This window comes from Camponotus floridanus, unplaced genomic scaffold (genome assembly GCF_003227725.1).
Source record: "Camponotus floridanus strain SB8 unplaced genomic scaffold, Cflo_v7.5 scaffold46, whole genome shotgun sequence".
Taxonomy (NCBI): Eukaryota; Metazoa; Arthropoda; class Insecta; order Hymenoptera; family Formicidae; genus Camponotus; species Camponotus floridanus.
Window position 1 is genome coordinate 1,535,007 of NW_020229614.1, and position 27,143 is coordinate 1,562,149.

The 27,143-nt window shown below is 34.6% G+C and overlaps 1 protein-coding gene across 3 annotated transcripts; it reads left to right on the forward strand.

The window, feature by feature from the left end:
* Positions 1–26,137, forward strand: LOC105254446 (growth arrest-specific protein 2). Of its 3 annotated transcripts, XM_011263124.3 has the most exons (10): positions 1–231; positions 771–1,097; positions 10,925–11,312; positions 19,948–20,072; positions 20,352–20,493; positions 21,024–21,264; positions 22,140–22,401; positions 23,164–23,289; positions 23,560–23,646; positions 25,608–26,137. In XM_011263124.3, exons 3-10 carry the CDS (start codon positions 11,093–11,095, stop codon positions 25,677–25,679), a joined length of 1,275 nt encoding a protein of 424 aa, XP_011261426.1. In that variant the 5' UTR covers positions 1–231; positions 771–1,097; positions 10,925–11,092; the 3' UTR covers positions 25,680–26,137. The 3 variants fall into 3 exon arrangements, with proteins under 3 accessions (XP_011261426.1, XP_019884076.1, XP_011261425.1); XM_020028517.2 differs by lacking the exon at positions 25,608–26,137 and having other exon boundaries at positions 2–231; positions 23,560–24,866; XM_011263123.3 differs by lacking the exons at positions 771–1,097; positions 25,608–26,137 and having other exon boundaries at positions 2–231; positions 23,560–24,866.
* Positions 26,138–27,143: the final 1,006 nt, after the last annotated feature.

Genomic DNA, 27,143 nt, shown 5'->3' on the forward strand with positions numbered 1-27,143 from the left:
GCTTGGCTCGAGACGCGCACCGGGTATATTTACGGTTCGCGGTTGCCGGGTCGGTGACGGCACGCACGTGGGTATCTGTCGGCGAGGGAGGCAACGAGGAACGGCGTGAGACAAGATAAAACTGACGAGGGAGAATTGGCAGTCCCGGAGGATTCGCGATGCCGATTGATACACTCGACGCGTCGTTAGCCACCGGCGTGTCACTACCCTTCGAAAGGGACTCACTGTAGCGTGAGTAATCGCACGTACTTTACATCCTCTCTGGTTTCCAATATTCGTTATTATAATACTTTTGTTATTATCTCGTAGAATAAAGTGCTACGAGTATCAATATTACTCTGCACTTCGAGAAGATACTTGAGACGTAGTTGCCGCGATATCAAATAAGCTAAGATAGCGGCAGCTTATTATAACATTTCTAGCTAATCTGGACTCCTTTAAATTCTCTCTCATATTTTTTGTTCTTAATCATTTATTAATATTTGCTTTAATTAATTTTCTATTTAATCTTTTTTGCTTAATTATTATTTTTAAAATTATCGAACAAAATATCGAAAGTTTGTTAATTTTAATTTTTAAGTGAAAAAGTTCTTTTGAGATAGATTTTTGTTACACAAGATTTCTCGAACCATTAGTTTTAAAACTAAAAAAATAATTCAAAAAATAGCTACGGACAATGCTCAGCTCCCAAAAATTCGAGCTATGCTACTGTAATCCAATATTTCAGGTATAAAATACAGTAGGGGTTCAAGCGATTCTCTTATTTTAAGGATAAAGTATTTCTAGCCAGCCTGATCCGTCTTGCGTTTTCGTGCGAGTCCTGTGCGTACAATAGCGGTTGTCAGAATTGCTTTCCGAGCGCGACGAGGTAGGGGCAGAGATCTCTGCCGACGATATCTCCCTCTCCGTCTTTCTCGTTCACGAGTTCGCTCTCTTGAAGCGCCGGCATTGAAGGGCTGCAGTCGTGATCGGATGCTCAGCGTGTACGGATCGGAGCACAAGGTGCTCGATTATCAAGTGAATGAGAAAGAATTCGGAGCAGTGAATTCGCGAACAAACGACGCCGATGAGCAATGTTCCTCACGAGTGTTCCTCAGGTAAGCGACCTGCTATTTTCGCAGAAATTGTGAAATTTTGGTAGTGTTATTTGCGACTCGCGATCTGTTTATTGACATTAGACGGTACACGTAGAACTTATGCACATGATAAGCGAGACTTGTTAGCAAGAATAATGATAACGTTTTTAAAAAGGCATTCGCGTCAAGAGTAGATTCTCGCACAAACAATTGTGTATAAAAATATGAAAGATTTTTAACATTCTACGATAAAGTAGAATTATATAAATTATTAACAGATATGAATTATTGAATATTGGAAAAGATGTATCTTTCGAGAAAAAGAGCTAATTTAAGTTTAAATAAAAATCTTAGATTGTTGCTTATATTATTGGAGCATTTCTTTCGTACTTTGTATATTACTACAAGTAAACTTCGACATGTGTACTATTCAATGTTATTGAGAGGCAGTATGTCATCTTGAAGTTAATTCGGAAATAATTCCTAGCAATGTTTCTGCGATTTATGCGTGGCTATTATATTTAATTTACGTATCAATAACTTGATACATAAATTAAGATATTAATTCGTTGTACGTTGTATCATTCTATATATATCTTGGTTTCGTAATCGAATCAATATTTGTATCTCTGCACGTTGCGGGGAATTAAGTATCTCTCGATTCTGCGAAAACGATTGATAAGTAGCAGAAGTTGATGAATAATAAAATCATATAATGAATTTTAATTATCGCTTTTACAAACATTCGCATTTCTGTCTCTGTAAGCATAACAAGCGTGGACTTATTGCAACATGATGTATAATAATTTTAAATATATTGCGAAATTAAATTGTTTGTGAAATATATTACATAATCGTCACATTTTTGTCATATTTTTTTTAATTTTAGAAGTATATTTAAGAATCGGGAACTATTTGTTTATTCTTATTAATTTGAGAAAGTGACAAGTCATGTATTTTAGTAACTAGTATGTGTATTGTTTGGTACTTCCTTATGTTCCTTTAGAGAGTTAATTACTTCGAATATAGTAAAGTTCATTATTCTTCGCAGCCAGTTTATCACTTTCATAATAAAAGTGGAAATAATATTCAATGACATGAGACACTATTCGAAACATGTAGTTGAAAAAGCATGCCAAGTTCTTAGACATTGTACACTTTCTCTCGATTATAGACTCTATCGTGAATTTTTTTCCTCAATCAAAATTGAAGACTGTGATTTATCTCTTTCTTAACTTCTTCATTTTCATTATTAACTACCTTGGCAATTAATTATTAAGGAACTTGTAACAAGGCAATTAAATCCTTATAAAAGGCTATCTCTAAAATCAAAATTAATTAAAATCAAGATTTTTTTTTATATGTATATTTTTAATTCTTAAGTGTTAAATTTAAAAAATTTATAATAATAAATAATTTTTTGCAACTTTTAATGTATGTCGAGATATTAAAATAAAAATATAAATTATTATAAAATATAAACATATATAAATTATCATTTTTCTATGATCACCAATTATGAAGAAGGCGTTTTCTAAATTCTGCATCCTTTTAAAATCCTTACAATTGCGATAAAAATTTCATGACGATCTCTTTTTTTATTGATACGGTTTTATTGATATTCTCTTTGATGTAGTTGTTCTTCTTTCTCTTGACATTTTGACGGACAATTGGTGGGCTCTCTCGCAAAACGAAGCTTAAATGACATGTCTCAATGTGCACATATTGCGATATAAAGTCATTAAAGAATTTCTAAGGCGTCAGGCAACAGCCTGCCTCCACGAAACTCATTAGCCAGATGTAGACGAGAGTATATCTGCTATTATACTTCGTGTGTATATATACAATGCGACTCTTCTTTGTCATCTTTGCCGCAATTAAGCTTGCCCTTAAAGTGCGTGCGACGTATGTATGACTTGGAGAAAAATTAGATATCTAAAAACGACAGTGATAAATGTTTGATAATCTATCGCCGAATTAGATAATCACTATGATAATTTGAAAAAATCACGGTTCAAAAAACATTTGTTTTCAAGATTGTCTAAAGTTCGACTTGTAGAAAGATCTTTTATTTTCAATTGTTCATAAGTGAAGAAGGAAGTTTTCCTCAGGCCTCGTTTTCTTTATTTATGAGCCGCTTATTGCCACGAGCCCGTTAAAACGTATTAAGTACGGTCATTATCTCCTGTAACAGCTGGTAATAATATTACGAAGTGCGAAACCTGTAATGATATCAACGACGATAATATCGAAGGAGCGAATCGTGCCAGATGTATTTTCATTTGCGTGTACAATTTTAAAATCATTTCCCGGAAGAGATGTACCATGTGAGCATTAAAGTGCATCAGCGGTTTTACTAACATTAAATCGCATACGGTGCATTTAATGAATTGCATCGCATTGCTATAGATCGTCGTGACCTAGTTTGTAAAAATATGTTTTATTTTGATTAAAAATAAATATATTTTTAATCAAATGTATGAAATGCATTTTTTTATGATATGTAATTATATATCACGCAAACGTATACGTTAGAAGCATACTTACGAAGCATACTTAGTTTAAACTACGTGGTGCTTCGTATTAGTCTTTTTACCGGCTTCGGTATTAATGCTTACGGTGCTCTAATAATATTAATATCTATCTCCTGATGCTGAAATTTTTATTCAAAGGCAAATTATTATTATTATCGATTCAGTCGATTAGTCATCAGCTGATTTATACCAGGCGCTATCGCTGTCGAATATTTTAATCGCGAACGGAAATAAACACGCGGCAATCGAATGATTCGGCGAGATTTCCGCGCTATCGCGATCATCATCGCTATCTTATTCATGATTCCACGTGACTGATGCGAGAAGTAAAGCGAAAACAAGAGCGCGCGCGGCATCCCCTCGCGTGGCTTTCTCTCGCCGGAAATGCATGGCGTTGAAGACTTCCCGTTATCGCGTCTGCTTATGCTAATCCGCAAACTTTCGCGCCGACGGCGGAACATACGTCGAATTTCGTTTGCGGAGAACCTCCGGTGCATCGCACGCGTCTATCTCGCCTCTCTCGACGCGGCTCGCGCGCGCGTGATTTTATTACCTGTGGAACGTCATGCATGCGACGCACATATGTACAAACACTCCTACGCGCGATGGTCACGCTCCAAAACGATCACTTATTACCTCAATCTTATTACCGCTAACGGCGCATTACCGCGTCTCGAGGGAATCGTTTCTTTTAATCTATGTGGATTGCCGCTCTCGGAAACGCGTTGAAAGGGATCACCAAGAGCCCCGCCTCTAGAAATACGCGCTCGTAAGAGGTAACTTCCCGTTCGCACAATCGTAAAAGCGCAAAACAACTGTTCTTTATTAGTGCAATAATTGGAGCGTAAAATATTTTATCGCCATCCGTTTCCTAGGCTTGATGACATTTATTCTGACGTGTCGTCGTAATTAAACAAATAAGTAAATTGCCGAGTTAATGTACGATCGTGGTATAGAAAGTTATGTTTGCTCTATGTCGAAGGACCAAAGTTCAAATGCAGCAAACATCGAACTTATTCGATTGCTATACCTCTCGGAAAGCAATGACGATCACTAAGAGAGTGTGGCTCTTGTCAAGAGGACCCCTCTAATCTAAACCTGTTTGGAAACAGCGTAAACTGTCGATTTCCAATATATTTGCAGGACTTATAAAAGGACGCATTGCAGACATGTAAATATAGAGAGGTCACCATCCTCTGATAAGAGGTACGAATTGAAGAAAATATATACAGATATATAGATATGCTAGTTTTCATGTCTTTAAAAATTACAAAAAAAGCTCTAGAAATTTTTTCTAGAAGTTTACGATGTCACACTAGAACTTCTCGATTCAGAGTCAAATATTCTTTTATATTTTTGGTTACAAATTAATTAATATAAAAGAGTATTTGACTCTGAATTAAAAAGATCTAATGTGATATGCTCATTGTAAATTTTTAGAAAACCTGCTTTTATTTTTTTTATAATTTTTAAGAACATGGAAACTGACATATCAACTCGTATCTTCTCTTATAAATTCATTAATGAATTCAAATTTTTACCGTAAACTTATAGAAAACTTGTTCTTATTTTTAATTTTTTAAGAATAAAAATTATCAAGTAAACATTCATCATAACGTCGTCGATCAATTTCATAAAACGTTCTGTATAGGCATTTAATCAGTAAAATATTATATGCTAACTGTGAATGAAGCTTTTGATGATATTTTTAAATGAAAATCGATGAATCTATTTCATACATACGAATATCGGTTACGATCGACACATGTCTGAGACGTGTGTAAAAAGAAAGATGCTTCATTAATCTTTCTTCAAAATATAAAATCCATTCCCTGTAACCGTATGACACATTCATCATTCGTTAAGTGCCACGTGTGTGCAAATATATGCGTGTAATTATGATTAAAGGCAGTGAAAGCCGACGTTACGGTTGTACGGTTGCGTATGAATTTGACTCTCTTATCGATCGAAGGCTTTCTCGTTTATTTCATCGCAAAGCTGTGTGACCCACATGCTGGACTTATTCTAGCTTACATTTGTTTTCCCGCATCTTTCGTACAGAGGGAAATCTGTTGTCTCTCGGCATTCTTTAATTGACTTTGTAGGGCAAACGAATGAAACTCAACTCGCGACAGTACTTTTTAAGTGCGTTGGACAAACCAGCCATAGACATATATTCTTCGAGAACCGTAATTGGACGGGCACGCTCTGTTTGTGCGCTTTAATTAACTCGCGATGCACTGCCGACTATATTTTTATACATCCTTTTCATCTCTTTCCTACGATTGCTATTGAAACGAAAAGTTCCTCCAGTATGATCATTTTTGACTAATTATTTTATGGATTTTTATGAATTTTATGGATTCATAATTTTGATGCGATAAAATACCGTCAATTTCTTTCAATAAAATGTTTGTTAATGGATCTAAATATATATGTTATGAGATATTAAAAATTCCTTTCTCGTGTTAAATGTGTTTAGGAAATCGTTAATATAAATATGACATTTACGAAAGATCTTGTGAGATTATCGTTAACGAGACAAATGCAGGGAAATTCCTATAAATTGTACAAGAAATTTTTGAAACTATCTATATTCGAAAGTTCGAAAGGAAATGGTCAAGATATTGACGCGGTCCGCTGCATTCGATGACATTCACTATGCTAATTTTAAAAACATCTATTCAATATTTTCTCGTAACGAAGAATCTTTAATTAGAACCAGTGCAAGCAGTTCCATAAAGTTACTTTCTATCTGATAGGAAAAGAGTAACAGTTGTGCGTACAATTGCGATTACTAATGAATAATTTTGTAGACGCTGCACATACTCATATAAAACATTTGGAATCTGTTAGGTTCGATATTCAATAGAAATAATTGACAGAATACGTATGTGAGACATTGGACATCGATTTTCATTAAGTGAAAACCTATGTATGACATATATAATCTAATATATGGAAGCACGCATTGATAAGAATAGGTATATATTCTACATGTCATGTGTAATTAAATATAATATAATATCGAAAGTTCGTTTACGTTATACATATAATAATTTATTATTTATTTTAAGGTTTTTAATTAAAGGAAAAAAAAAATATATATATATATATATATATATGTGTATATCTGCATATATATATGAAATTTCTGTAATCTGACCAACACAACTGATGTTGCTTTTTCTCTTTATGATGCTAGTGACCGCGACTTTATCGGCTCCTTTTAAGGAACATTTTATGACAGTACGTTCTCGCGCGTAACGATCACCTACACGCAGCATTGAGCCATGTGCAAAAAGTAAAACGACTAGAGAAACGCGCCAGAGCTGACCTAGCAAATCTTTCTCTCTTTCTGTGCAAATTTCGCGTAAATTATGTCGGAACTGTAGCTTACTAACGCGATCAGAAAATAATTAAGTATTCATTTAAAAAATAATTATCATAATGTTCACGTATGATGAAATATTAATGATAAGAAATTAGCTTTTATACAGTAATTAAAGATAATTGAATGACTTCTGTTGTTAATCAATGCCTTGACAGATCATTAAACTAACGATCGTAAATGAGGCATTGGTGATTAATATCGATAATCAAAAACGAATAAACAAACGGATATAACACTAATATCATTGACGCATGGCAGACAGATAAACTGTTTGAAATATTATTCGAAATTGTCCATGAGATCTGTCGAGGATCATCGTCGAGAGATTGTCACGCGATGTCAGTGTGTTACACGTGTCTTCTCGTAATGAGCAAACGCCCACGCGCTCGCGAGCCGGACGCGCGTTGATGGACGCCAGCTTTTGCCACACAGTTAATCTAGCGCGGTTATATGTATGTGAGGTCTCTAATGGCGATCCAATTCGCCGCTCATCCTCCGATTAAACTCGATTGTTGTCGACGGTCGTTGACTTCGGGCACGTACTTCGACGCATAATGCGTCAATTCGATTTTTTCCAGATCGGGTAATGGACCATGTCGCAGTTCATTATTATTTTATTAACTTCCTTTCACGTACGACTGCATTTTCTCATTCCGATGGCTCCCACTCGTGTTATCGATTTGATAGCTGCGATCAAAAAATGAGACAAATTTTTGAAAACTTGTGGAAATTAATACAAAATGTACAGTCTCGTGTATTAATTTAACGTGAAATAGACCGTATTTTTTTTAATGAAGATTTTTATATCATAGCAATGCAGCAAGATATACTTAACTGGTGGCAAACTTTGAAATGCTAACTGAGAGTGTATTCATAAATATTTTCTCAAATTATGTGCAACATACGTCAATTAAAATAATCTTGTCAATCAATTCTTAAAGTCGCGGTCTATAAATTGAATGATATTTTTTTTATTAAAATAAACTCTACAGAGCGTTACATATTGTTCGTATATCATTTGCGTGTATTATTTTTATCAAAATGAAAAACACTATCGACAGTTGCTCCTTGAAATTGATATGGTAATTTTCGAGGTAGGTGTAAAATAACGTTATGTCTGCGATAAGTATGTAATTATTTCAAACTGTTGGATACGTCGAGAGATCAATACAACTGTGTTCACAAATTAATGCAAAGGTCAGAAACGTATAAAATGATGAAGTTATGTCATCCTGTAGGCGAGCGTTACGTATCCAGAGAAAAATAAGAGCTTGATTAATAGTATCCACGCATCAGTCTCTATCATTTAGTTTTTTAAGCGATGATGAAAGGCTCTTATTAATCTGATCGATTAATTTTAGAGCGCAATTAAATTACTATTATATATCTCTATCTGCAATGTTATATATTTACTATAAAATAATAATAAAATACTTAACATTATATGTATTTACATACATTTTTATTTTTATTTTTATTTTTATATTAACATACCATTGCAAAATATCTTGCAAGTTGACTAAATCATTCGTTTAATCGTATACTAATAATTGCAATTGCTGGCTTCATGAATGATGTCTTTGAGAGCATCAATGAAACCGGGAAGTGGAGAAGTTTTAAATCATTCGATAGATCTTATAATCAACGAAATTAGTATGTACTATGTGCTTAAAGGCACGCTTCAGGAAAATAAACTTGTCCAGATTTGGCAGCGGGCTTGTTACCTATATGGGTAGACAAATCTTTAGTCAAGGATAACCATGTGTACGTTGCGTTTTCTTGTTGGCTGGTGCGTATAAACAGCGTTCGACTTAAGGAACTCGAGATGCTCAAAGTCTGTAACGCATACCGCTATATTAGTGGTCTTTGAGCTCGTCATGTTGTATACCGTATATAGGAATCTTTACGCAAGGGTTCTTTCTCTGTCCGTTTTTTTTGCGAAAGATTACGTAAATCTGACTGACACAATAAATCGATCCACTCGAAAGACGCTAATAAAGATTTTAGCTTGAGACGTTAAATAGATTCGTATATATTTTCAGCTTCTCCTTTCGAAAGCGGATGTAATTGTAGTGATTATAGTAAATATATTGAGTTGCTACTTGAGAAACATTGTCTTGCGTAATTTACAACCTCATATCGATCGAATATCGATTGGTTTATTAAAAGTTATTGATATACATTTTCTCTTTGATTTATCACATTGTCATAGTTATTTATAATATATAAAGCAGCGCTAATTATTTAAGTTTTAATTCTTGAAAAGATTTTAAATATTAAAATATGTAATAAATATATAATAAACGATTGTTATATTATTATAGCAATCTTATAATGTTAAGATAGATATAATGTTTATGTCAGAAATTAATAGAAGCTTTGTTGAGATCTTAAAAAGAATTGTTTAGCATCCGTTTTATTTGACATAACTATAATGAAAATACCATTAATAGAAAAATCCAAAGGATTGATTTATCGATCAGCGTGTGTTCGCGATTTATGAGGATGTCTACTGTGACGTATTTGAGAAGATATTTCGCGCCCACGTGCCACATGCTGATTACAAGCATCAAGCGCAGTGACAATCTCATCTGTCGATTGCACGCTGAGTTTCACCGGTTTCGCAAACTTGTCATTTCGTCTCGCTAGAAATTTCGATAAGAAAGTCGTCTCTCCTCGAGTGAATTGCTCTTAATACCCACGAATCTAAGAAACGCGTACATATTTCAATGGTGGTAATGCATTACGTTACGGTAACAGGATAGAGATAGCTCAAGATATATCGAAGGACGTTCGTAGATTTGTCCGTGAACATCATGTTGGGCAGTGATTTGTTTTCTTACGAATACGAGAGATGCTGATGCATATCTCTTACATTAGCATTTTGACATTGATGACGCGATTAATAATTATGATCCTCGATCTCTTGTTCTTGTCGTTTAAAATATTTAAATATACATAGTTGAATGTATAGATTTTAACTTTAACATATGTATGTGTCATACTTTAATATATTAATTTTAATATAAAACACAAATCGCGCAAATGTATACAGTAATTGGAGATATTACCATATCATTAAAAAAAATGTTTTTTCTCATTGCAAAAACATGGAAAGGCACCTAATTAATTATTGGTGCGTGAGTTGCTAATCATTCTACGTTTCGAGGTGATATGTTCCTTTGGAAGCGGAAAATAATATTAGCCCCATTCAAAAGATGCTATGTGCTAATATTTTACAGAATCCAAAATGGTATCCACTTCATTGTATCTTTTAATACAGATGATAGTTCATATTCAGTATTCAGATTTTTTTTTATTCTTTAACTACTTGATTTTTACATTTTATTATATAGCTCCTTCATAGAATCGAAGCACGTGATAGTAACAATAAATATTACAAATCATTACATATGCAGACTTTATCCTTGTAAAATAATATAATTTTCTAACTAATAATGGATTATAAGACAATTTTTCTCATTATGTATAATTATATTATTTATCTTTTTGATTTAGTTTTATTTTTACACATAATCGCTTGATCATACGTTATATTTTCATGACTGCTATAAAGTATATATATCTTTAAAGCGTTTAAAGCGATATTTTTCAAGCTATCTTGAATCTTAAATTTATAACTCTGAGGATAGCAGACACTTAAAGAAGAGCCCTTAGTCAAAGGAAATGAAATCTCATCGTTATGGCTTCCCAGAGAAATCGTAGAGAATTCATGCACGCATAAATGTGAAGCGTGTTTATCATTTGTGTATCTCAATTTTTCTTTTTTCTTCCAAGAAGAGTCTTGTATTACATCTTATCATCGCATTCTCACCTAACCTTCTACTAGCTTTCTCGGATGTCTAGTTTTCGAAAGCGACTCCAACTTGTGATAACGATAATCTCTTCTCGTTTCTCAGGCGCCACTTGATCGCGAGGCGTACGTTCCTGCACGAAGTCGCTCTTAAATAAGCTAGGAACTGTCGAAGAGAGTGAAGTGGGTCCTGGAAGAGGACCCGGATAGAGTGAGGAGAGAAACGTCGAAGGATCCGACGTGCAACGCCAGGACCTTCTACAGGACAGACTCCATGATGTCGTACGCCAACCGATTCCCGTCCTCGCAGCACATTCGTTATCGCAGTAGCTGGGGCCCGTCCTCGGTTTCTGTTTTCAATCGTGCCGATGTGCCGCGACCCTCGCCGGAAGAGGAAGAGTTCGAGTTCTATCACGAGCGACTGCACTCGGCGCAAAGTCGTCAGCTGATACCGCTTCAGGAAGATCTGGCCGATTGGATAAACAAGACGTTAAGTGAGTACATACGTCGTTTTATTATAGATAGAGCATATTTCTGCGAGATCAATATCGATCAGCAAGAAACTTTTACTTGAATGAGCTCGTGACATCGTCAAGGTCGGCGAGCATCGTTTCGTGAGAAATTTCGATAACCATTAGATATTAGTTTCGCTGATTTATGAGGAAAGCGAATAGCTTTTGCGAATCTATAGCATGCGAACTTGCAGGCCGAAATCAGAGCATGAGTCAGAGTATTATATCGACTTTTTCAATAGAATGCAAAATTAAACTTGACATCAATTGCTTCTTTCTAATTAATTTCGCATTTGCGTTTCGATGTCCGTATCATGCAAACTTTGTTGTGACAGGACAATGTATTGCGTGTTATCTTTAAAATATTATTTTCATGCAAAGTTATCAAGAGTTTTATTTTTGCATTTAATCATTATTTGAGAAAACTGATAAGTATTTCGGGAATTTCAAATATTTATTATCAAATATTTATTTGAATATATCAAAAATTAAAACGCATATTTAAAAGTAATATATTAATTTTTTTTATATATTTATTCTATTGTATGTATTTATTCTTTCTTATCTATTATATATATTTTTTCGAAAGAATTTAAATAAATTTTTTCGCATATTTCAAAAATTTATTTACGTTCTCAATATTTAAAAAAATTAAATTGAGTACACGAGAGAACGTCACATAAAGCGTATTAGAATTCTAATCTTGCTACTTTTTCCATTTAACTCGATCATGAATGCCACGTAGGTGGTAAGGTGCAAAAAGAAATCAACGTGGCGTAATGTCGTGTAACGATTGTACTTTCGCGCTGTTCTTGGCCATCCACCTTTTTTCACGTTGCTGATGTAAAGTCATTTTAAAAAGAACCGGCCTATGTTATACCACAGGATGTGGCGTGCATGTGCATGCCTTACACTTTGATATGTAATAACCACACGAAAGTTAGCATCTGGCGCGACGTGGGAAAGGATATTCATAATATTTCGTTTTATATCTCATCGCGTGTTGATCAAACGGCCTTACAAAAATGTGTATGCCATATGCTTAAAATTTAGCGAAGCTTATATTGACGAGACAAAAATTTTCAAGGACGGTGCCAAATAACAGTATATTATTTTACAAAAAATTTCATTACTCTAATCCATTTGACAAGCCATATGAAGGATGACTACATAATGATTTAAAAAATAACTGTAAAAGGAAGAGCTGAGATTGATAAGCAATTAATTTATTTCATTGTGTTACGGGTATCTAAAGTAACAAGCCGCATAAAAATTGTGACATATTTCTTTCAGGAAAACATATTTTATCGATACTAAATTTGAGGAATTTAAAATAGGTGAAATTTCCACAACTTAAATTACATATGAAGATCGCACTAATTGGATTCCCGAAACGAATCTACAAGGTTAATGCTGTAAAAGTTTCCATCCGAAACTATCTAATCAAGGAATTATTGATAGATGGTTCTTCAATTTTACCGTTTCGTACTATTCATGACTGAAACTTGTTAGTCGCTTCAATTTGAAATTAAAATTAATCATTTTTATCGTTATTGTAATAATGCATTTTATATCATCATACATTTATATTAATATATTCTATGATTTTATGAGTTATCAAATAGTAAGTGTAATATTGCACAAATATATGGCATCATATTTTTTTAAATATTTATTTGTATTTAAAGGTAGTTTATCTGCCAATGCTTTAAGAACCTTTAATTATTAAATGCAAGCACAACAAAAAAAAAGTTGAATGACGAAAAGAGCAGTAGTCCGTGATTCTTTTTCTACGAGGAACTGGAAATCGTCCGATGGCTATCTAATTCTAGGCGTGCATATGACCGCCTTTCTGAACTGCTAGTTTCCTAATACGGTACGAATACGAGTTGATGCGTAAAATAGAACTGCTACGGTGTACTGAACGTCGCAGAAAGTAGCAATTTCGACGCTACGCGGTGTTTCACGTAACAAATATTCGCGACGCAGGCTTTTCACTGAACTACCATCGATTCTCAACTCTGACTTTACACTTTTGACGAATAATATTGAAAATTGTCACGTATATCTCTCGCGAAAATTAGTTTTGATATTAGAACATGCCATGGATAAAGAGGATAAAATATTAATATTGTTAGATCGTATGTAATTAAATTGTATCGTGAACGAAAATTAATAATAAAAGCATTTATTGGATTCGTTTCTACATAATTTGATTCACTTGCGGTTGCAATACTTTCGCCCCTGATTGCACATTGTTTCGTGTATGCAATTAAGCATATGAATGATCAAAGAAAATATATATAAACTGTATATAAAGTACACCGCTGATATAGTTTGGCAAAGGGAATGTGCGAAAACGAGTGTGGTCTTTCACGCAGCCTCGAATAATCCAACTCCAAAATGTGGACCACCCTGAGAGATTGCGACACGAGTGAGATGCAGGAAAAACGAATGATACGTAAACGAACATCCAACGTGTACGTATAATTAGCCACAAAAGAACAAGGTGATACACGAGTATGATTTACGAGATTCGCTTACATTATGTCGCTTAAAATACATCGACTTTGACAGAGATTGTCAGAGATGCTCAATAATATTAAATTAATGTCAAATGATACGTGTATCGTTTTTATAATATAATTTTAGTTTGGTAAATACAAAGCTGATGTATTAAATGTTTTAAGATTTTCCAGACATTTTCTTTTAAATGTTGGATGACAATGAAAAAATTGAATTCATTTATTCACTTGAACACGAATATGAATATTAATGATATTTAAAGACAAGAGATTTTATTATACATCAAAGATGCGCGAAGAAACCATATTCCTTCACACATATTATGCGAATGTAATGTGTGCACATAATGTATGCGGTGTAATTTTGCAAATTGTTTTCCTTTTCTTTAGCTGGTATATAATTTTAGAGTTCACTCGAGAGAACTTTCCCTTTACCAAAGTATGAATTTATGTATATATTCATATGTATAATCTGCGACAATATCGATTATTTGCACTTTAAGTGTACAAATTAGACAGCTGAAAATTGGGTCCTAAAACGTTTTGCTTTCTTTTTATGAATATCGTTAACGAAAAAAAATTTAATATGTTTTTATTGCTAAATCATTTACGTGCGGTATTGTATCCAATAAGAAGCGTAGTTTTGAAAAGATACTTTTAACGAGGCGTGAGATCGTAAAAGAAAAAAGACATTTAATGAGTTTCCAAAGACGGTGGGAAAGGTTGAAATTTGCTTGATCGTTCTTAAGGTGTTTGCTCATTTGAGTTTGTTTGCCGAACAGATTTGCTCGCGCAAATTTTTTTTTTTTTAAACTCTAGGAAGATCAGAATTTAAAATAAGCGATATATGTGTAGAAAATAATTGTTTAACTTTAAAATATAACTAATATATGATTGATCATATATATATATATATATATATATATATATGATTACTCGCGTATTTTGTATATATTTGATATAAATATTTTACTTATAATGTATATTGAATATACATTATAAGCATTTTACATGTATATTAATATTTGATATATTTGGTGTAAATATTTGATATAAATCAAAGTAAGATTGAATGCTCGATATAATGTTATTATAATTTATAATTTACATTCCTATAGCTACATATCAGACGAGTTCTTTCTAAGGAATTTATATAAAATGAAGAGAGAGAGAGAGAAACTTCTTTCATTGAAGCTTCTCATTGACATTCAAAGGTTGCCAAAGTATGATTGGCGACGTGAAAAAAATAAAACGAGAGTCTTTCGTTACCCACGCGCGCCCTGCGGCTCTTGACAGTTGCAAAGCCTCTGTGACTCAACCGGAAGCTAGCCGGGCACCCCTCTTCCTTTCTTGCCACTTCTTCTCTACTCCCTTCATCACGGGGCACCCAAAGCCGCATTACGCATAATGGGCGTATGCCTTCCTAATACATTTGCGCATCCGCACGGACAACAACGATCGTCGATGTGAGACGTCTTTTAAAGCGCGGAAATATTGCCGTGGCACGCGCTGCGGATGTTCAACCAGCCGTAAATCAGAAAGCGAAACCTCTGGATCGCATCGCGCTAATTTATCGTTGCCGATTATTCCGTCGATATGAACGACGTAGAGGTGATCGCGTTCACGGTTGTGGACTCGGTCGGATTTATCGTGGGATCCGGATTGCGATATGCACCGTTTGAGCGGCACGCTTCCGAGCAAATCGTGATCGAGCTTCGTGCCGTTTTATCTTGCCGCCGCTATATTGCGTAGCAAATAGTTAAAAAATGTCCGTTATACCCTCGCTTAGCTCGCCCTATGACACGAGTGAACGGAATAGATACGTGTGTTTCGGTGTAATCGTTCTTCGAGAACAATTAGAAAATAAATGCGAAAGTATTGCCCTTAAAAGAAGTCAGTTCGCTATTAAAATAAAACGACAGTGTCATCAAGGATTTAACGAAAATACGGGTCACGGTGCACAATAATTACGTGAAGCCTCAAGTGTTAAGCAATCGTGTGAGGATGAAGGGCGGACGTCAGTACTAATAAAAGTCGAAGGAAGTCCTTCCTTTCGCCGCGTCGGTTATAAACTCGTCGCGAAATTTATGCGCAACCTGAGCAGAGGTTGAACCGTATATCTTTATTCGAGCCAGAGATGCAACATACCTTATTATACTCGCTCGAAACCCAATGATCGATAACTGTGCCGATCAATACCGTGTAACTATCATCGCAAATCGATGTGCCGGAAAATCATGGTCGATACGATCTGAGGAAGGCTGTAAAGTTTAAAATAGAAAAGAACCGTAAGGCGATTATAATTGACTTAAAATTATTAAAAAATAATTCTAATGTATATAATAAACTTATTTAAAAAAAATATATATATATATGTATATATACACTTGCGAGCTTTATCAACTTTTAATTTTTAATTCTCAAATTTTAATCTTCGACTTTTTACAAAGACTCAGCTCTTAACTCACGATCTTGTACTTTGAGAGGATTCTCAATTCGCACTTTATATTATCGCACGAAAATAATGCAAATAACAATGGAAAATGTAAATCGATGGAGAGACTAACGAGCCTTGGATAGCTCTTGTTACAATATCGAAGAAACTGTCTCATATTGAGAGCACAACGATCTGCCTATTGTATGTATAGAGTTTATTATCCTGTAACGCGAAACAAACGAGCAATTCTCCGCGATATATAAGTACATCCGAGATATTGTCGAAGCTACATTTGATCATAACTTTTACGTTTAGATATTCGAGGGGAGTTTCTTTGACAACGAGATATCGCGAGCAATTCGCCGCGAAATCGTTTCCTCGATCCCATATGCGAATTCACGTATTGCATACGATTCTTACGGATATTGACCTCAGATCCGTTTGGGCGACGCTTTGGAAAACGATGTTCTAAACTTGCATCGCAGACAGGTAACGACATAATGCTACAGACATGTATCTCAGCCCGGTGACGGGGAACATGGTCGCTTTACGTAGTTCCGGGTGACCGAGTTCTCGCACGGCGGGAACTCTTCGCGCATCCATGCACGTGCTCGAGAGTCCGAGTCTGCTCAATCAATAATTTTTAACCAGTAAAAGTCACCTTCTGCCCAGCGAAAATAATTCATTTAAAAATCTATGAAAAAATAATTTGATAAAGGATTTTATGTATGATCGTATGTAGTCTGGATAGACTACATAAATAAAAAAAAAGAACAATTTTACGCGGTATCTTCCATATCAATTATTTCTGATATTTTAAATAATTTTTAAATAATTATATAAAACAGAAAAAGAGAGAGAAAAGGATGCGTATATCTTTTCAATTATGGAGAATCAATTCTTAAGATCTGAGATTTAAAAATTGGTAAAAATATTATTAAAAAAAAGATATTTCATAATTAATCTTTTTAAATTATTTTATACTTATCAAATTACTTTATTTTTACGGAGAATCGAGATATCGATCCCCTATTCCTATGACTTATTGGCAATCCCGATGCACGTGGTGCCACGTGATGGATTCTGTGCCACGGACCCGCGTTCTTTTCGTCATGCTCTTGGTGCCAACCCTATTGTTGTTACCAGATCGAGTCACGAGTCTGCGCTTGCGGGTTCTCATTACCATTTATATCTACGAAACACTATCGCTACGTCGGGGCCCAACCTAGTTCCTATTTCCCATCGTGCCCGCTCTATATCTATATAGATGTCTATGAAATCGTGTCGCGGTGACCCTGCGAGTTTTCCTTAGATCCGTTTATCGATCGGTGATTCTATATTGGAAGAGAAACCAAAGATTGAGAGAGATATTCAGGTTAATTAAGAGTCGATTCACACTATCGATCCACTCACGGTCCGATCACGGTCCGATCAAATATTTTTCCATTGTTTATAAATGTATGTATTTATACTATGGATAATGCTCAGGTCCGATAGCCCATAATGCGAATTCATAAACGATGAATAGAAACAATGAAAAAATATTTGATCGGACCGTGATTGAATTGTGAGCGGAGCGATAGTGTGAATCGACTCTAAAGTGCCTTTAAAGTCGGGCATTATGAATTATATCATATATATATAGAACATAAGTATTTTTTTAAAAGTATAACACTGCATAGTTTAAATATTATTCTTAATATTGCACAATTATTATTCGTTTGTATACTAAATCTCTATAATTATAAAAAAATTTTTTTCTAGTTATAAAAAAGCGTTTCTCTGATATGTTCTGTTTTGATGAACTTTTGCTTGTAATTTTCTATAATACATTCACGTTTCAAGCTAAAAAATTTCAAATTATGAATGATGAGTAATAAAAATAAATCACGTAGATACACGTGACACGAGAAGAAGAAAAAACTACGGAGTATTTTGCGAAAGGAATGATTTGCTTATAATTCGAGTCCTGCTTTATAACCGGTGAAATTCAATTGCTCTAGTATCTTCAGTATGATAGATATGTAATCAATATCTCATGCATGATAGATATATAATCAGATCACAACGATCGTAATGTTACTACAATCATTTATACCCTGAAGACAGAAGATAACGGATCGAAACAGGAGTTGATAATAGATAACGGTTGATGGTGAACGTAAATCGGCGCGCACATATGCTTACTTTATCATTTATGTGTGTGGCTGCATTCATGCATCAACTACTAAAGAATAATGAATGCACACTAGAGATGATAACGCAGATTGTAATAGATAGCATAGGCTCGGATTAATGTATATATGATTAACGAACATGTTAAAACCGAAGAATAGAAGAATAGAAATAGAAGCGCACGCCTCGTAGAGAAAATTAAATAATTTTCTAGAATAGATGAAAATTCTCTTGTTAAAATCTGTTTTGTAAGATGTATGACATGTATGAGGAGAAGAGACAAGTTATAAGGACGATAGTTAATAGTAACTAATCATCATGAGCACCAATGGATTGATACACGTAATCAATGTTAAATAAAGAGGCTAAAAATAGAGTTGTGTAGAAAAAATTGAATAATTTATCTAATTTAAAGGTGAATAAGAATCTTTGTTAGAATTTGTTCTGGAGCAAAAAAAATCAGTTGGTTCATTCCCAGAGAAAGTCAGAGAATTTTTTCATTAAATATCTGTCAGAATATCTCATCTCTTTCCATTTCAAATGAATATTGGAAAGTCTTATTATTTGGAAAAGTGGAACGTGTGTCCTTGATCTGCTAATATCTACACACGGCAGTGAACGAAACTAAAATGATTTTACAGTTACGCATGATTCGATCTATCGTGAGAGAATCGGGACCTGACTGCTTTTCGCTTGACCCGCCGTGTCAGATCGACATTCTTGATGCGCTTTCAAAGTATCACCTTTTTTCGGAAATCGTGGGACGTGATGAAAGTCGAGATCAGAATCTTGCAAAAGATGAGTCAGCTTAAGCCGTTGTCTCATTGTTTTCTCAGTCGTTTTGTCTCAGTTGCGATCGCTGATTTTAAACGCGTCGTCCTTGAGGATTGCATGCTATTGATTTATTGCACGATTATTCGAGGTAAATTTGTTTCTTTAAACAGGCCTCTCTTCGACCGATTAAACCGGCTGGCTGATCGATATCTGATATATAGAATCTGAACGAATCATCATTGCACATCATTACACTTACTATAATAATACTACAATTATGTAGCTTATCGATTGTATCGAATGATTGTTTTTTGCAAATTTCCAAAAAATTGTCGACTATCGATGTAATTCTAGTTTTATGAATTTTACTATAAAAACTTGTTTACTGTTATTATAAAATATAATTATAAAATACAAAATATTATAAGTAGCGCATTATAATTATAACGATTAAGAAAATAAATAAAACGTAAAATATAATAATTTGCAAGTGCAGTTTGATAGAGACTGAATAAGATTGAACGATGGATAATTCTTCTCGTTATAATGTATCACTTTATTGAGCCACTTGAGTGTGTCATTGAAAGCTACTCGTGTAGTTTATGTCGAGAGTTATATTATCGTGAATGTGCGTGTCTGGATTATTACAGATGTGACAAGAGGAAGAGAAAGAAACAGACTTAATTCTGCAATTTTCGAATTTCAGATGTGGATTATATAACGGGTGACAATTTCTTCGATGTGCTCGATAATGGCGTGATTGTCTGTCGACTGGCAAGGGTTATCCAGGAAAAAGCGAGATCCGCGATAGAAGCTGGACGAGCTAAAGGAGTAAGTATATTACTAGTCATACGCTCATAATTTTATAGACCAATATTTTTCCGAGCACATATATTTTTCAGTAATTATCTTTTTGCATCAAAACGCAAAATGTATTCGTCATAAACAAAACTTCTTTCTTCGATATTATTTTATATGCAATAATATTAAATTATTCCTAAAAATCTGTATCGTCAGAATTTGTGATTGGAGAAAATATGTTTCGATACAATAAAAATTCTAAACTCTTTCTATTTTGCAAAAAAAAACATGGAGAAACTATTGTTGCAGTCGGTACCAGTAATACGTGGCCGTTGCTGGGAAAATGCCGCACGTCGCAGCTTCTTTTCCCGCGACAATATGGAGAACTTTATACAATTCTGTCGGCGGCTGGGCGTCCACGAGAATCTCCTCTTCGAAAGTGACGATCTCGGTAAAGTTCGGCACAATTAATTTTAATGCATGCGAATTAAGTAGAGACTCATCGCCGCGTGTCGCTGTTCATTTTATCGAGCAACTTTCAACGAGACACAATTTAAACGCGTACTCGCTTTTAAGTTGATGGGTGGTAATTAGGAAAAACACTGTAATCGACTCGCGCAATCCTGCGGTGGACGTGCATGTCGCATAAATTATGATCCAGAGGTATGCAAATCCGGAGCGATCGTGAAGCGAGAGTAATCGCCGCGTTGATTGCGCGCGATTTTGAGGAAAGTGGAACGGATTCACGCTTCTTTGAAGATCAGAACGCTTTCTCACTCGATCAGCTTTAATTGTCATCGAAAACAATGCAATTGCATAAATGACATAATAGTGTAATCAATAAATAGCATAGCAAGAAGGTCGCCTTTGAAACGAAAGCTCATGCATCTTATTGTATTATTGCGGTGACTTGAATATAATAATAAATAATTAATAAGGATATATGTTAAATATTGTCATTTTATACTAATCTTTTTACAGTTTTACACGGTCAACCACGGAATGTAGTGCTATGTTTATTGGAAGTCGCACGACTGGCGGCTAAATATTCTCTAGAACCACCTGGACTCGTGCAACTCGAGAGGGAAATCGCGGCGGAGCAAGAAAGGGATCTTCACTGTTTGTCTGACAGCGGTATATCTCACAGCAGCCTCTCTTGGCAACTTCAATCACCGTCACCGACCGCTACGCCCAGACCGCCGGAGAAGATCAAACACAGCAGGTAAATAAATTGTATATTTCAAGCCCATATATAGCTGAAATTTTCGAATATCATTGCTTGATCATTCTAGTATGTAATCCGACAATCTCGCAACCGATCCCATCACGTATCTTCAACATGTTGCGTACAACGGTAACGGTCGACAAAGCGATGAGAAACCGAAACTTAACCGTTACAGCATGTATAAGTTATTCGTTCGCATAATTTCTGTTTCGCTTACGCGCACCGCATTTGAAATGACGTCCAATACTTCGAGATATATATTCCGTTCGTTTACGATAATAGATTTCTTCGTCATGTTAACACCACTGTCTGGGCAATTTTGCGAGGTGTGAGGAGAAGACGGATTCGCCGTAATGCAATTCCATAGGAGTGGCTGAATTTTATAGCATGCAAAATATTTTATGATACCAACGTCAAAAGTTGCGATAAAAGTTGCCACATTATGCTTGACTGAATAATCAGAATTAATATTCATTCTATTGAATTGTTTCTTCCATATTGGAAAGATAAATTCTATTTAAACAATTTAATAAAATTAATTTTGATATATATAATCTCATCATATCATCATCTCATTATATTTCATAGATGGCTATAATTGCGATTTATTTTTTACAAATGACATTTCAACTATCGTCGTTTTTTTTACAAAATCTGTCTATAAAATATACTATCTCTTATCGTTTATATTTTTATTTGATTTTTCTCTAACTCTCAAATCATGTGCGATTAATGAACCAATCATTGCGATTTTTATAAATAAAACATAAAAAGATATTCTTGAATTTATTGCCTATATTATGGGACAATTTGAATATTCTGTGGAAGCATTTGAGAGTTTTTTTTTTATTGTGGATCGTAATGTCTTCCAGCTCGGCGTCCGAAGTCGCGACGACGGCCACGCGATGGTTGGATCCCGTGACCGGTGCCACGCACGAACCTGAAATGCGAAGGTCCGTTAGCGACAATGGTCCGACTGGAAGCGATGGCGTGCCGAGTGACACAACCGAGGACGACTGGTCCCGCGGCAGCGCCGAGGATCCGGACGAAGTTCCATCGCCGTCGAGTTCGCCGTCACCTTCGCCGGCCGAGCCACCGGAGCACACTGGCCCGATAACAGAGCTCGATCGCAAGGTATCATAAGCAAAATGTTCTACTTTCACATGGAAGTTTCAATGGCAGACACTTTGAGAATTTTAAGTTTCAAGCTACAACTCTCTCTGTTTTCTCTATTCGATATTATCTTATCATCGGGACTCTACGTATCGCGTTTATTATATCTATAATAGTTTTCAATAAGAGTACCTCACGAATGAATAATATTAATTTTTTCCTCGGAAATAAAATTCCGATATTCAAAGATTAATGCGATATATTATACGAGATGATGCTTCCTTCACGAAGGAAAATGCACGCAGGTAAAATTGAATAATTTATATCTTCCTTATTAATGTTAATGTTACTTCTCTAACGTCCTCGCACGTTGTTTCACTTATATGCTCGCGTATCTCGTGCGTGTCGTTGAGAAAATCTTGGTTCTACGAGTTGTTATACTCTCGTATCGCGCTGCATTATAATTATTATCGTGCGAGAGGAAAAAATGCACAGTTGAAGGAAGGTTTCTCGCATAGTTCTCCATGCACACGTTTTCCATGCACGCGTGTCAAATACCTTCATGCCTAGCAGCGGAAGTTCCACTACGTATCTTTGACTCTTTTTACTCCTCGATGACACGTCGAAGCGATTTATCTCGCGTGACATGATCAATCGTTCTTCGTCCTTACAACGAAGGCCTGATGAACAGAAACGATCGTCTAAATATACTCTGTATCTCTTCATTTTAAATTCAGTATCTTCGGTATCGCATGCTTCTCTTTTTTTTCTTTTCGTCTACAGGTGCGAAGAGCTACCGAGGCCATCCAGAGACTCTGTCAATGCCCATCAGGAAAATGCTCCAAATTGAAAGTGCGCAAAGTCGGCGAAGGTCGCTATCACATCGCGGGACGTAACGTCTTCATCAGAGTACGTATATATCTTTTGACATTTTATAAATATAAATCATAATTTTATAATATTAAAAAATTACTGAAAAAATCGAGAAATTACTATAACAACAATATAACAATTTATAAACTATTTTTATTCAAGGCGAATTTTACTTCTTCTCGAGTAGCCTCTCGTTATTTAAGAACTGTAGCCCGAAAATCTCTCTCTTCTCTTTCTTTATTCATAACACGTCGCGGTGATCCTATAAACCTGCCGTTAACGACCACGACGCTGACGTGTTCGCAGCTTCTCAAGGGGAGACACATGATGGTGAGAGTGGGCGGCGGATGGGATACCCTGGAACATTTCCTGGCGAGGCACGACCCCTGTCAGGTGAGGGTTCTTAACCGCGAGAGCACGCCGCCTCCCGCCCGTGGCACCAAGCACGACAGCTTCCTGCACATTCGGGCCAAGTATCGCAGCCCGCCGTTGGAGCCAAGCCTCTCACGTCGGTCGCTGGCCTAAGAGCACGTAGTGCCTAATCATGCGATCACGCGACCCCTCGGGCTGCTCGCACGCGTGGCGCACATGCGAAATTGATATCGTGGTTTCCGGCACTCAGCTATCGCATCTTGCCGCGTACATACCATATAAGAGCACTCGATATTCTCAACTCTGATGAACACGTCGATCACTCGGCGTGTTAAATGATGCGACGAAACGTGGCAGCTCGTGTATTACCGTAATAAGAAGGCAATTCACGTGGTTTTCGCGCACGATACATTCCTTTTTTCCAGCACTACGCTCGACGACCCGAAAGAGATGAGGGAAGAAAGACGCCGCGGATCGTCTCAAGAGCTTGCGGTTGTTCTCATGCACATTCCGATATTCATGTATGCTATTTGCGAGGTATCTTTGCAGGCCGAATCTCTCACCGGTATCGTTCACGCCAGTTTACACAATGCGATACCTCTTTTATCCTCGTATTTACTATACATCTTCAATTGTGTCACGTGCATATATTTGTCACGCATGTATGTACGCGTTATTTGTAGGTCACGGTGTAAGAGCGCACACGAATCACACTATTTTTATTGTACATTGTGCCAGGTGTTTGAAAAGCGTGTCGAAATATATCCTCGCTGATACGCTGCTGGTTTTTGAAGATGGCAGTGTGATTATGAATAATCAAAGTTTTATATCCAAGATTGTATAATTCCATAACTCGGGATACTTTGATTATTCAATATTTATCAACGAATATATATTATATGTGCTTCCATCTTTTGAATCACTTCTCTTCAGGTACTAACATAATTAACGTCTATATCTGGAAATTCTTCGACAAAGTCTAGAAAGTGTGTTGCACTCGGTAATAATAATGTTAAGAACGCAATGACCAAATTTTATTTTTAGAACTATGTCACATCATGATGTAATCATTATAATAATAATAATAATAATAAAATAGTGATTTGAATAAATATCCATTTAAGCTCAAACATTGTGCCCTTGTACGTGCAATAAAAAAAACAAAAGTGCAATTAAAGTCTCAGGTAGATAATCGTCTATATAAATGTATCACGCCTTAAAAAAGATCGATAAATTTTTTTCTCGATCAAGTTTCTTTTTGCAATATTACTACAGTATTTTTCTTTAAATAATTGTACGAATTTTACAAAATTCTTATAATCATGCTAAGTTGTAAATTTTAATTATTAATAACGTAGTTTTCTTGACATTCAATCCTCTTCGGCTTTCAACTTTGGTCATTGCTCTATACTAATATATTCTTATAATGCACTGTCATATTTTGCGACGAGCACGCAAAATCAGACACTTATACATCGTAACAATCACACAGAATCGGCTAAATTTTTTTTATATATTAGATTTAATATCTCGAATGTTTATAAGAATTGCTATTATATCTAAAGTAGTATATTACTAGTATAACTAGTATATTAAACTCGATAAATGAATTTTGCGTTATTATAAGCTGACATTTTGATAAAATTATATAATTATATGATTATGTCTATTAACACATTTGTATTCCAAATTTTTTAAAATGTACTTACTTCCTTCTTTCTTTTTATTTAGATATAATAATCAGTAATCAACTTACAAATCTTATTTTAGCCGATTCTGAAATTTATTGATACACTTTAGTATTTAATTAATATCTAATACAACTTGTATCGCCTAACACGTAAAATGCTTAATTGCCTAAAACGTATATGTTTTGTACTTTTATAAAATATTTAGAAAAAATAAGGAATATAATATATATATATATACACCGGCGCATTTTCTGCCGAATTAATTAAATAGTATAATTATTCCACTTACAGAAGTGCAAGAGCACAGTATGCAAAGGAATACCAAAGCAGAGAAACACGCGACGAGTAATGTCAGCTCGTTGAAGCTAATTAAGTTGTGATTCGTTTATTTGTTGCGCTGAAAGATTGTAATTGTGTGTTTCACAAATCAATATCCTTTATGAATTATAAATAATCAATTCTCTCACTGCGTTCAATTATCCTTTGCGAAGCAGAATCAGTTAAATTGTGATTTGCACTATAAAGTAATAAGCTTAGAATTTAGCGAGCTATTACAGGGCCTTACGTTACATAATATAATTATGTTATATAAACATAATTATACTTGCGAAGTTATTTCTTATGCGTAATTAAATCGCCCTGCCTAATTAAACTAATTTCGCCATATTATGTAATTGTAAATAATTGCCCCGACATATCGATAAATAGCTGATTTAAGTTAATCGTACCTGCTTTATACTACGTATGTATATTAACGGATAAGTTACATGTTCTATATATTTAATAAGTTGTTTATATATGTTGTCAATGTCTTTTTATTAAAAACTACGTTATAGACATTCGATTTTTTCATTAAATACATGTACTTCGATGATGTAAAAGAATATTATATAAATTTAGTTGGGGAAATTATTCTTTACAATAAGATGTTGAAACGATCTAACTGATAAATGTTATTTTAAAACAAGTTATAGTCTGTGTCAGTACGGCTTCGTAATTATTTGGCTATTAATCAGCATTGTAATAATATTATAGTGTATTAATGTAGACTTTGTTTTCATAATTGTATTAGGCTTTTGTTAAAAAAATTTTAATATTTTGTCTAATATGTATACATTGTATACCACATATTATCTTAATCTATTCAACTAATTTGAAGCTACTATGTCGGTTGTTATATTTTGTTGAACAATAAAATATCTGACTGATATAAATCTGAAAATTACATGATTAATAAATTATCAACCACTATTTGAGTCAATTTCGTATAATGCTATTCTTTTCTAAGCAATCACATGGCGTAATTCAAGAAATATAAAATTATAAATGGTTATAATGGTTTTATTTTATATTGTTTATTGATATATTGAGTCAATATAGTAAGTTTTATTTTTTGATAATGATTATTGATGATTATCTGGATAATTATATATGAAATTTTCTTTATTTTGTTCAAGTCTTTATTATACTTTAAAATTACTTATAATTAGTTATTGGGAGATATATTTTACTTGTGTACTAAATATACATTTCATACAAATTCTATCAAATTTATTACAAATTAATTTGCGAACAAACGTTTGATTAAATATTTTCTTCTTATTGAAATTATTTCTACATAATAGAAAACATGTGATTCGTATAATCCTTGGAAAAATTTTTGGTATGTATCATATAATATATAGACGTATAATATATATATAGCGCGCGTTCCCTCCCTCTCCTTTGTTTCGATAATATGAAATTTTAGAAAGCGAATGCTTATGTTTATGATAGTTTCCTTTTTGTCTAACGACCTGGCAGGGAAAAGAAGTCGATCAAGCCATA

Coding starts and splice junctions, on each gene's coding strand:
- LOC105254446 (XM_020028517.2), top strand. CDS start 11,093: ATGATGTCGTACGCCAACCGATTCCCGTCCTCGCAGCACATTCGTTAT. Junction 11,313..19,947: donor TTGGATAAACAAGACGTTAA/GTGAGTACATAC, acceptor TTCGAATTTCAG/ATGTGGATTATATAACGGGT. Junction 20,073..20,351: donor AAGCTGGACGAGCTAAAGGA/GTAAGTATATTA, acceptor CTATTGTTGCAG/TCGGTACCAGTAATACGTGG.